General features: G+C 38.8%; 1 protein-coding gene across 2 annotated transcripts; it reads left to right on the top strand.

Moving 5' to 3' along the window:
* On the top strand, positions 1-12,215 carry unkl (unk like zinc finger). 2 transcript variants are annotated; one of them, XM_083976772.1, is made up of 16 exons: positions 1-71; positions 731-940; positions 2,957-3,133; positions 3,693-3,826; positions 3,964-4,099; positions 4,199-4,316; positions 4,481-4,565; positions 4,741-4,907; positions 5,307-5,495; positions 6,361-6,411; positions 6,510-6,687; positions 7,654-7,743; positions 7,860-8,096; positions 8,674-8,861; positions 8,982-9,239; positions 9,423-12,215. In XM_083976772.1, exons 1-16 carry the CDS (start codon positions 7-9, stop codon positions 9,576-9,578), a joined length of 2,439 nt encoding a protein of 812 aa, XP_083832898.1. In that variant the 5' UTR covers positions 1-6; the 3' UTR covers positions 9,579-12,215. The 2 variants fall into 2 exon arrangements, with proteins under 2 accessions (XP_083832898.1, XP_083832899.1); XM_083976773.1 differs by lacking the exon at positions 5,307-5,495.
* The last annotated feature ends 197 nt before the right edge of the window (positions 12,216-12,412 follow it).

Here is a 12,412-nt window from a genome sequence, read left to right as displayed (position 1 = left end):
CTGAAAATGCCGTCGGTTTCGAAAACGGCGGCCAATGCGTCTCCTCAAACCGAGAAACCTACCCACTATACGTGAGTAAAGCTGCTGCAAAAGAAACGGCGAAATCGCTCGTTGTCGAAAGTGTTACTTGCACGTGCACCCGTGCGCGTGTGCATTTCTCGCATTCCTCAACTCTTGTGTGTGCGTTAAAAACATGGTGCTTTTCCTGGCTTTGTGACTACCTAACGTTACATAGCAAACAGCGACTGCACGCTAACGACACCAGCCCTAATGTAGGAAAAAACGCGGACGTCTTAAATCACATAACCGACCAGCCAACCGTCACCGGAACCGTTAACAACTGTTTTACAGAGTTGGGGGATTGTTTTGAACTCTCCGTTGAATATTACACCGTGAACTCGGTCTGCTAAATGATTAGCCAGGAACTCGCTAACCAGTCTGCTTGTAAATAGCTCGGCCTTATTTTGAGTTCCCTCTTACTACGCACATTTATAGACGTACGCTCGAGGGCTTCACACCAGCGTTACGCACAAATACTTCCGCGTTTTGCTCTGTGAATACCGAGCTAACGTTAGTGACCCAAAATACAGAGCAGCCTTCAGCAACAGCAGCAGAAGCAAAACACGACACTGAACTTTTTATTCGCCTTTATCGTATAGTTTAAAAAACAGTCGCGTTAAAACACAATTCTTGATAAAGCATTTTTCTTTTCTTTTCCTCGTTGTTTCAGATACTTGAAGGAGTTCAGGACTGAGCAGTGCCCGTTGTTCCTCCAGCACAAGTGTACGCAGCACCGACCCTTTACGTGCTTTCACTGGCATTTTCTCAACCAGCGGAGAAGGCGTCCCATCAGACGGAGAGACGGGACTTTCAACTACAGCCCCGACGTGTACTGCACCAAATACGACGAGACCACAGGCATTTGTCCAGATGGAGATGAGTAAGTCCCCCCCGGTCCAGTCATCATCATAACCAATTCTCCAAACTCCGTGAAAATGTCAGTGTGTGTCATGATGAAGCAGCTGCAGCCTAATGCTCTGATTAGTCTGAGACTGAATGAATGGTGCTGAGGTGATGATAGATGAGTGTTTATGTCTTCTCATCTTTGACCTTAAATGGCTTTGGGCTCTGTGGCTTTGTCCTGATATAGCTTAGAGGAAATATGTGGCTATACCTCTGTTTTCTGTGTTTGTGTTGGACTCTATTGCTTCATAAAGAATATAGAAATTTCTGTTCTATGCTTGAGCAGCATTCAGTCATACAGTTTGAGTCAGGAAAAGTAGGTAAGGAATAGGGACGGAATATAAAGTATTAAACTGTAGGATAATATGCATTTGATATAAATACTTAGGAATAGACAGACAACACATAATATTATCATACATGAAAAACTAAGAAGAGTGTGACATACATATTAAAAGTACAAAGAAAATGTTGCACCACCAGGTATTATAATTTTACAGAGGAGTATGAAAAAAGGTGACAGTGACAACAGTGCAATGATAAGCTGCTGGTGAAGAGTCTGATGGATGATCTGCGTGTTTGTTTTTTTGCCTGTTGCTGAAGAGGCTAAAGCATTTTTCCACTGTGTTGCTGTGTACATACACCAGAGTTTATGTTTTTTATTGGCAAGCTTTGCATAGCACTGAAAAAATACTATTTATTATCATTTATCTGCATTATGATGATTATTTTTTTAGATTTAAAATTTTCTTAATTTACCACTTGTAAAACTATGTGCAATGGCATTGCTGTAGGGTTATACACTTAATTTTAATATTGACAAATCTGCAGATTATTTGCTTGATGAAAAATGTTATCATTTTCACATCATACAACCCAATATCTCACATTCAGAAGTAAGTATTGAAACCATATTCAGTTTTAAGTGCAAAAAACAGAAATTCATTTAAGAAAGTATTTAGTGTTTCGCCTAAAAATAGTTTGATATAAAAAAATCTCAGTCAGCTAACTGCTGCAGTTTAATATTAAATATTAAACTGCAGCAGTTAGCTGACTGAGAAATTGTATGCACACTTTCACAACTAGGATTTTTGTGTAATTGTGTAATTTTCAACTTTATCAGAGCAGCTGCTTATTTAAAAGTATACACCAACAAAGGGCTGTGTGTTTTTGCAATCAAAATTTGATATCTCTAAAGATAAGACTCAACATTTTCATCCCTTGCTTCATATTCTTTGAAAAAAACATGCCAGTTCCTTTTTGTTTGTGGCTTCTTTTGACCTCTGTCGTCTCTAGAGAAAAACATTTTGTTAGAGAAGAATCAAGCCTTGTCATAAGTATTGATTATAACTGTCTGGTGCCACAGAAACTAGACATGTGAATCCTCAAAAAGGGTCTGAATGGTACCCCCACCCCCACCCCCTCTTTTAATCTGCACCAGGCATACAGACAGTATGCATCATGTGATTGGGAATTTAAAATGATGGAGCATTTAATTGAGCGCCACATAGGAATACAATTAAATTGAAGAAATGGAAAGTAACCGACTGCAGTCCTTACAATGCCTCTGCCGCCAATGGAAGCTATTTCTGTATGACCTTATGTGTTGCTATAGCAACTGTTGCTACTCAAGAAAGGAAAATTTGCTTTATTCAAAAGGCTTATTGGACATACATTTCTTAAAGGCATTGCTGGGGTGTCAGCCCTGCATCCACAATGGGATATTATTCCTGAATTAAATTTATGTGCAACCCAGAATTATCTGCAATTTAATGCAATTTATAAAGCCAGTATGTTCATCACTGAATGTCTGCACCATGTCCTAAATGTCTGTGCCTGTGTCATTTTGTCATATCAAACCTGCTGCCTGTGCTGTTTAAAACAATAGTGAACAGTCATAATTTCAACATGAGGAAGATTTTTTCCCCTCCTTATTGTGTCTAGTGTCAGATATTTTGTGATGTATTAAACAGTGATTTCCTTGCTTCCTCAGCTGCCCGTATTTACACCGGACCACTGGTGACACAGAGCGCAAGTACCATCTACGCTATTACAAGACTGGCACTTGTATCCATGAGACAGATGCTCGAGGGCATTGTGTGAAGAATGGCCTCCACTGTGCTTTTGCTCATGGGCCACATGATCTCCGACCTCCAGTCTATGATATCAGGTGACGTACAAAGCAAATAGCAGGCTCTCTTTTCCCTGCCAAACTTTTCACTCACAAGCCTCACAATGGAACAAACAAATCAGTCGGTGTGGACATAATGTAAACAGAATACCTGTATAGAACAGGGTTTAATGAATTGCCAGACTCACAGTCTGGTTTCTGTCCCAGATTTTAAGGCTTGGCTCGATGCATTTCTGCAAACCTGATGGTAAATAAACATGTTTTGTTCAGCTCTGTGCTGAGGTCATCTGATAGCAGGTTATACCATGAAGAAATGGTTATTGTGTGCAGATAATATTTCATGATATATAGTGTGAGTTATATTATTATGGTCCGGTATAAGATGTCACTTTACTTAAGTATTTTGAGATTAAGTTAAAAATCATTAGTTAGTACCTGAAAATCTGAAGTTGAAAACCTGCAATTAAATCATGAAATGAACCTGTTGAGAGTTGTTGTAGAGGAGCCTGTGAGATAATTCTCCTTTACACTCTACATATAAACATTTTGCTTTTTGAGGAACAAGACATAAAAATAACATTCACTGTTCTGTGCACAGAGAGATCCAAGCTCAAGAGGCCCTGCAGAATGGACAGCTGGGGTCTGGGGAAGGTATTCCTGATTTGCAGCCGGGTGTATTAGCCAGCCAAGCTATGATTGAGAAAACTCTGACAGAGGACCCTCGGTGGCAAGGTGAGAAATATTGACAGTTTCATTCATTGTCAGCAAAATCACATTTGATTGTAAAGGAGTAAACCCTTTTGTTTATCTGTAAAATTAATGAAAAATTATACTAATACTTTGTGTATTGTGCTTTTTTGCCCCCGCAGATACCAACTTTGTTTTAGCCAATTATAAAACAGATCAATGTACTAAGCCCCCAAGACTATGCAGACAGGGCTACGCCTGCCCCCACTACCACAACAGTAGAGATCGAAGACGAAATCCACGGAAATTCAAATACAGGTACAATTAGTTAGAATAATAAACTGTGCTAAGCTGGTGTGATTACAGTGTGTGTGTGTGTGTGTGTTAACAGCTCTGGCCCTGTGTGTCACACTGCAGGTCAACACCTTGCCCAAATGTGAAACATGGGGATGAATGGGGAGAGCCCTCAAAGTGTGACAGTGGAGACAGCTGCCAGTATTGTCACTCTCGCACTGAACAGCAGTTTCACCCAGAGGTGAGGGAATGTTTCTCAGATTAAAACAGAGATAAGTTGCAATCACCTTTTACAACAGTGTGGTTTTATAATTGGAAGTTTTATTGTTTTGGATGTTGACTTTATAGCTTCTTAACTTTGGCTGTCAATGGCTTGTGGTTTGTTTTGTTTTTCTCTCTCCCAAGATCTACAAATCTACAAAATGCAATGACATGCGACAAACTGGATACTGTCCCAGAGGACCGTTTTGTGCATTTGCTCATGTAGAAAGTGAGTTTGATACATGTTTCATACATACAGATGATGTTTTGTTCATTATGTTTCACAGCTTATGTAGGACGATTTGATTTAAGGTCCTTTTACTTTTATGCTTCATTGAAAATGGTTTGTTTTCTGGTAAAATGTATACGGTACATAAAAAATCTCCTCTTGATTCCTTTTGTAGGAATTCCCTCCACAGAGGAGACCATGAGTTCACTGCTCAACGCGATGCAGTCGAGCTCCCAGTCCCAGCTGGGCTCTCAGCAGTATTCAGAGTGTCCGGTCAGTGAGTGGAACAGTGGAGGAAACTCCACCAGCAACACAACCAGTAGCAACGGACAAGTGGGGAGTGTATGTTGTCTCTATTGTTACAGCAGTCCTTCTAGAAGAGTAGTAGTAGTTTAACCACAGAGTCCACACATTTCTTACAATATAAAGACTTTTACTTTTTTTTTTTTTTACCATGCTCTCATTTTTACACGTTTGACATGTTTTTATACATTGATTTGTCATTGTTATTATTTTATTCCTCTACATTTCATTTCCACAGATACAGTTTCTCATTGAAAGCTTTAATAAGTTTATTCAGTAAAAACAGTCCTCATTTATTGTTACGTTCTCAATCTTAGATACATTCTCATGTTTACCTCAAGTCATCAGCTTCATAGCCCTTTCAGAGTATTGATTTTTTTATTTATTAAATGTATTGATCATCATCTTATTAAGATCATGTGCGCTTCTCTTTCTCAGGTTTCATGTTCTAATAGCTCAACTGTAACGCCAAGCTCAGGAAGCGACAGTATGTTATCCCCAGTGGGATCCATCAGCAGGCCCAAATCCTTAACTAACAGTAGTTTATGTTCAGAGTCCACCACATCCAGTGTCTCATCTCTGACGTCTAACTATCCTAAAGCTCCGGGCTTTGAACGTGAGGATCAGGTACACAGAACCGTTCTCTTCAGCTTCAGGAACAACACACCACACTGACAAACAAACAACTGTAGGGCCTGGCACTTCACCACTGTGTCATTGTCATTCTTTTAAAGTCACTTTTATTTATGTCTCATCCATTATTTGCCATGTCATTTCTCTCCCATGAACTGCATTGTTTTAAGGTCTCAGTGCTTAGTATTTATAATTCACACTCTTATATCACCAAGTTCACCTATTTTATAGGTATTTGATATATATTTTATTATAATTAAAGTTCTGAGATAATTAACTTGATGACAGTTCTTAAAATATCCTCCTAGAGGCATTGCTGACTGCTGAATAATCTAGAAAGTACTAAGTAATTTATTATCAGAGAGATTTGACTGTTTTCAAAAGCCTTTCCTAATATATTTGTAATGAATGTTCATTTTCTTTATCTTGGCAGTTGAATCTTACAGTCACACTTCCTAATTAGTATTTTCACACTGGACACATGGCTAGAAGTATTTGTAACTTCACACCAAAAAATTCCTCTTACTTTGAAAGAAACCAACCCACTCATATAAAATGTAATTAACACTTACCTGAAATCAGAGTGGGCAGCTCCTTTTTATTCAGCTTGAACTGTTTTGCGGCTGCAATTTCTACAACTATAAGAGTCTAGTTCCATGATCAGGTTACACATCTTTGAAGGCTATCAGAGATACTTAATATTGCTCCTGTCACCAGTTTACAGTTAGCCTTGCCTGAGAGAGTGAATAATGTTTAACAGTCTGTTGAAATCAGCTGTTTTGTGTGTAGAGTGAAATACCTTTAAATAGTAAGTTACATACCACTGAAATGTGCCGTTTTGTTATTTGATCATTTCTAGATCAAGAACAAGGGCCAGTTGGATCAGAAACTGATGGACCAAGAAAAACAGGTTTGTGCTTTTTTGTGTTTGGAAGTTTAATGAAATTAATTACATAATAATTAGTGTATTTGTATAATTAATAAATACCTTCTGTGCTCCCCTTTCAGACACAAAATACTGTATTCTCAGCGGTGAACCCTTTGGCATCAAGCTTTACCTCCAGTATAACATCCAGCTTGGCGTCTAGTATTGGCTCAGATAGTTCTTCACCCACCACCTTATCAACAATGAATGCAAAAGCCACTCCTTTCTATCCGGGGAGCAACACGGTGGAGTCTGTCATTGGTAAGTGCATGTTAAACCACCGGTGGGCCAGTACAACTCTGTATGTCAGTGGTTCCCGAACCTTTTTTTGACTCGTGACCCCATTTTGACATGACAAATTTCGGGCGACCCCGTCAATCAAAATGTGACAGCTCAGATATTTTTATATGCTGCATTTTATTTGAACTCGGTTTATATTAGAGAAAGTGAAAGTATAGAATACAGTTGTTTAAAGCAGAAGTGAGTGATATATTTGTGTTAATATAAGTCTTAAATAGTTATATCTTCCGACAGCAATCACTTACATAGAGTGTTTGGACCAAAACACGGGTCTCCCAGTCCCTCTGCTCTGCTCTGAGTCGAGGAGAAAACATTTATCGTATCCTACAGTTTTTATCCAATGAGGAGAGAGAACGGCATGCAGGGCTGTGTGTGCAGCCAAGGGACGCCGTGAATGTGGCGACGTAGGGACGAGGACTGTTATGGTGCGTTCAAGGAAACTCGTTTTTTTCCGACCTGTGAAGTCGTACCAGTTCGATCTGGTACATAGACTGTACAAAAAGACGTACTGGTACGATTTCACGGGTCGGAAGTTACGAGTGGCCGTTATAGTGACTTTCACCGGTAAAACAGGTCGGAAAAACACGAGTGGGTTGCCTGAAACGCTACAAAGTCGTAAGTTGTGACTTGAAGCTGTAATTTATGATTTCAAAAGCCTGCCTGGAACGCAGCATTAGCGAAAACGACCGGATCACTCACTTCTGCTTTAAGATTGTGTGTGGTGTTTTTAATCATCATTTAAAAAAGAATAATAATTAGTTAAAAAAAATATTTGTATCAATAATTCAATTTAATTCAATTACTTGACATTTCAGGCGACCCCATTTGAATTTCAGGCGACCCAACATGGGGTCCCGACCCCAAGGTTGAAAAACACCACTGTATTGTTGTTTTAAAACATCACTCATGCTGTGTGTTTTCCCTCAGGCTCTGCCCTGGACATCAATTTCAGTGACATTAGTGTTGCGTCTCTTGATAAGGAGCTGGAGGAGCAGGACAACAGTGTTGGTTTGGCAAGTAAGGAGCCGCAGTTTGTTAAAGCAGATCATGAATGGACGCATCATTACAGTATGTGCCTGGGGAATTATATCAAAGAGCTACAGCAACTTTTTGTCTGCCCCTCCCCCCCGCAGGTCAAAGGGTGTTAGGTGGATCAGCTCCTGTCAACATTCCCGGCTCCCTGGCACGATCCTCCTCCTTCAACTCTTCGTCATCGCTCTCCACCTCCCCGCTGAGCTCCCTCTCCCAGTCCCTGTCGCAGTCCCTCCTGTCTGCTGCGGTATCACAGCAGACGCAACCTTCAAATATGTTAGCCAAGCAAGAGCACGGCCTCCTGGGAACACCCACCTCCTCTTCCCAGAACTCCTTGGGTAAGCTGATACCATCAGACGTCTTGCTGTGAGAGCACGTGACTCCAGATTGAAATCTCAGAGCATAATATTTCAATGAAAATACCTCAAGAGTCATTTAGACTCACTTAAAGCTCTTATCTTTTGGATGATGTTCATATTTTAAGATTTCACGCTTCAGACAATGAATGAATGTATCCTTTATTTAGAGACAAAAACTATAGATGATTGAAGTTTACATTTCTAATTATGATACTTATGAGTTACTCAGTTTCACAGTTTCCTCTCAGAGCCTCCACAACTGTAAGAGGATGTACACTTGGTCCTTTCAGTTGTGCAGCTAATCAGAAGAGAGAGGCTCAACTGGGAAGCTGCATAACAGGCAGTTTAAGATAAATAAGATAATGGAGTCCCAGAATCAAAACATTGAGCTGTAAATGGCCATAAAAGAATGGCTCAAAGCTACTTAAAAAAACAAAACAAACACCAGTCAAGGCTGATTAAAAGCATTTTAAATGCTTTAAATGAAAATGCTCTAAGTTTGCATGCAAACCCAAGAGTAACGTTTCACTTTCATGCCCACATATCACTCACCTAGGCTTAAACGGAGGAGCCAGCAGCATTTGGGATTTTGTAAGTGGCAGCTTTTCCCCGAGTCCGTCTCCAGTTTTCAGCAGCCTAACCTCCACAACCAGCAGCACTGATCTGGCCCGGCTTTTCAGAGAGCTGGACGAGGCCAAGAGGAAGATCAAACAATGGGAGGAGGCCTGGCATCAGGTCAAACAGGTCAGTCTTATAAATGAACTCTTCCTCTGCGTGTGATTTTAAAATGACTTCACAGATGCCAAGTTTATTCCCTTTTTTTTTTTTCATTATTATTAATAACAAGATTCCCCTTTGTTCCAGGCGTGTGAAGCATGCCAGAAAGAAGCTCATGAAGCAAAGGAACAAGCAAAAACGGCCGAGGCGGAGCGGCAGCTGGCGGAACAGAAATGGGAGGAAACAGAGCGCAAGCTGAAAGAGCTCCAAGGGGACTTTGATGTGCTCTGTCGCAGCCCTGGAACACCTCTTCTGCGTAGCTACGGCGAGCTGGACCAGCTCCCCTTGTCAAAGCTTCACTCCATCCAGAGTCAGCTGCGTAATGACCTAGACCTTATAGACGGGGTAAGAAAGTCTAGATCACACACAGCATTTCACTCGTAGCACCTGCATAGTTTTTGAAATGGTTTATCAGACGTAGCATTCAGATCTGCACACTTAGTCATCAAGCATGCATATTTGAAAAGTCTGCATGAACTGTTATTTTCCTAAGTTGCGGCTGATATTCGCTTTTTTCTTCCCCAACAGGTAATATATCAGCTTCAGTCAAAGAAATGTATAGTTTGCCAAAAGCATGATCGTTGCATTGTTCTGCAGCCTTGCCAACATTATGTACTATGTGAGAACTGTGCACCTAGTAAAACAGAATGTCCCTACTGTAGAACGAAAATATTGAAGTGGTGATGTACAATTACTCAAGGTACTATTTAAAGAATTAGCCCTTTGAAAAACTACTAATAGATATTACATTTTCTAAATAGCAATGTCTGTTTCATACAGTGATTGAATTGATTTAGAACAAAATGATGTTTGACTGACAAAACAAATAGTATTACAAATCAGGTTTTATACAGGGAGTTCAATCATTGTAGCTTTTGCTCATTTTATGTGAACCTCCATCAACCTGAGAGCTTTTCTCTACCTTGCGTTGCCCCCTTCTCAAATGTTCAATCAGGATTCAAATCCTCCGAGATATTTACATTTCATACATTTTTGGCAAAACACAGGTGCAGTTGAGATTTCTCCAAACAAGATATGACATATTGCTCTTACAGTGGATATGAAATTAATAAAAAAAAAAAACAATGCAAACAGGACCAATAAACTCAGTTTAAAGCTTAATACATACAGATATTAATGAGTGTTAGTTTGTTTTTCTGGCCGTGCGGCTTGCTGTTTATGGGTTGGTAATACTTAACACTGCACTTTGGTATAAGTGTGGATAAACCTCTAATCTCCTGAGGCAGCAACTTCTTAACTTAATGCACTTAAAGTCTGCTCAGAGCAACTGTGAAGACATTTCAACACCAACTTCCACCCCCCCAAAAAAAATCCTGTGGAAATGTACTAAAATAGTCTTTAAAAAGTTTTAGACTACGTATAAAAAAAACTCAGTCCTTGTCTGTCTTAAGTGGAAAAAGTTTGCTGAACAATTGTATCCTTAAGGAGCTGATCTCCAGAGTTGGAGAAAAGGCCATGATACAGTAGTTCACCACAATTAGCAGTGTCATTTCAGCTTGGGGATCTCAAATGCAAGGAAATCACTGTGTAGATGTTCAAAACTGTGCTGCTAGGAAATGCTGAGCTCAGTTACAAACAGGTCCGGTGATGTTCAACATAAAATGGACAAAATCTCAAAGCTGATTTTTCTTTAATTAAAGAGGAAACCTTTTCTTTTCTTTTCTTTTTGTTCTCCAGTTTAATATGTTTGGGATTCTAGACACAAAAAGTATGTATTCACATAATTTCACAGAGCACGGAGCTTCTAAAACTGTCAAGTGATGGTCTAATGTTATTCTATCAGAAAGCACTACAATGTAAAGAAGTCCCGTGCTCTCGGGAATGAACACATTTGTATTCATGCATTCAATACTGTGGAGAGTAATTAATGGAAAAATAATAATATTAATCCAAAGTATCCAATGGCACAGACTTCATATGACAGTAGCAGTGAATCAGAAACACACAGATGCTGTAGTCCATCAGTGTTCCTCTTTAAGTAAAGCCACAGTTTTCTTAAAGCCCACATTTTCAGTAACATTGCAACCAGTCAAGCATCATTATTTGACCAACTTTCTGAAGAAGATTGATTTCTTATTAAAAGCACTTTGTTGACCTGGGACTTTATTAAAGGGTATATAGAATTTTGCTTAAAGCTGCTTTGTAGGTATTCTTTTGTGTCTTTTTTTTGTAGATTTATACTTTTTTTCTATATATAAGCTAATGTCTGAAGCATTTGTGTGTACTGTGAAACATAATTTGAATATTTCATGTTTCCTATTGTTAAATCATGGCATGGTTCTACATATTATTAAGATTTCATAGAAAAGTACTTAATAGTTTCTACTTTCATAGTTAGATTTATAAAATTTCAATCAAATAAGTGCAAATTTAAAATGTATTTTAGGCATAACCAGCAGCTGTAATATCAGTAAGGCACATGCTACATGTTAAGGCTGTTCAATCAGTTTGTTTTGTTTTGTAGAGATTTATATAGCCGAGCCATTAGAGAAGCATGTATTGTATTTGCTAAAAGCCTGAAATGGTGATTTTTTGTAGGAATCTAGCCTCTTGACCTTGTCTAGAACATATCGGCCTCTAACTCTAAAGTGCCTTGCCTTAGTTGAAAAGGATATGTGTAGAATTGTCAGAGTTAAACACAAGTAGTTGAAGCTTGTGCACAGGTTTCTACAAAATGTGTCTTGTTTAACTTTGCAGGAACATTGACATGTGTATGACTATGTGTATATATATATATATATAAATATATATATATATCTATAAATATATGCCAGTGTATTTGGCCAATCCCATTAAGTATTTCTGCGGAGGATAATTGAAAAACGAGCATTGTCAGTGCCTGTGTCCTGACTTCAACCATAGAAATGAAACCCCTCCTGTCTCCCTTCCAACCGCCCGCCCACTCATTCCCCGGTTGTGGTGCTCTTTCGGTGCAGCTTCAGTCTTTGAAATAGATCACACGGATTTGTATAGCAACATATAAATAATGCTTTTTAAACAGTTCAGTAACTTTAATTAGTTTTATTGTAATGAATCTGCAGCGAATGAATAACTCTGTAGTTAGCCGGTAGGTTGGATTTTTACAAAGGATTTGTGTTTAGGTTCCTCTAATTGAAATGACCTTCTACTGTGTTGAAAACAAAAAACATAAAAAAAAAAACTTTTTATTCTTGCTTTAAATTCAATAGAAAATCATGTATCTCCAGGTACACCTTTTGCTACTTACAAATATGGGAAAAACGCATTGTTTACATTAACATAAATGATGATTAAGCAACTCAGAGGAAAAATATCAAGAAAGGTTATGGTATTTTAGCATTTTCATGACTATATTTCAGCATAAAAGGCAGGCTAAACACTTCTGGTATTGCATGTCATGCGATATATTAACCAGCTACAAAAAACAAAAGGAAAAAAAATACAAAAAAAAAGTTCGCACTGTGTCACACTGCCAGAATATTTGTATTGACTTATTTTTAGTGTAGTAAAGGCTTAAT

The sequence above is a fragment of the Trachurus trachurus genome (assembly GCF_905171665.1).
Source record: "Trachurus trachurus genome assembly, chromosome: 8".
NCBI lineage: Eukaryota > Metazoa > Chordata > Actinopteri > Carangiformes > Carangidae > Trachurus > Trachurus trachurus.
The sequence above is the reverse complement of the archived record's forward strand: the minus strand, read 5'-3'. Positions and strand labels throughout refer to the sequence as shown.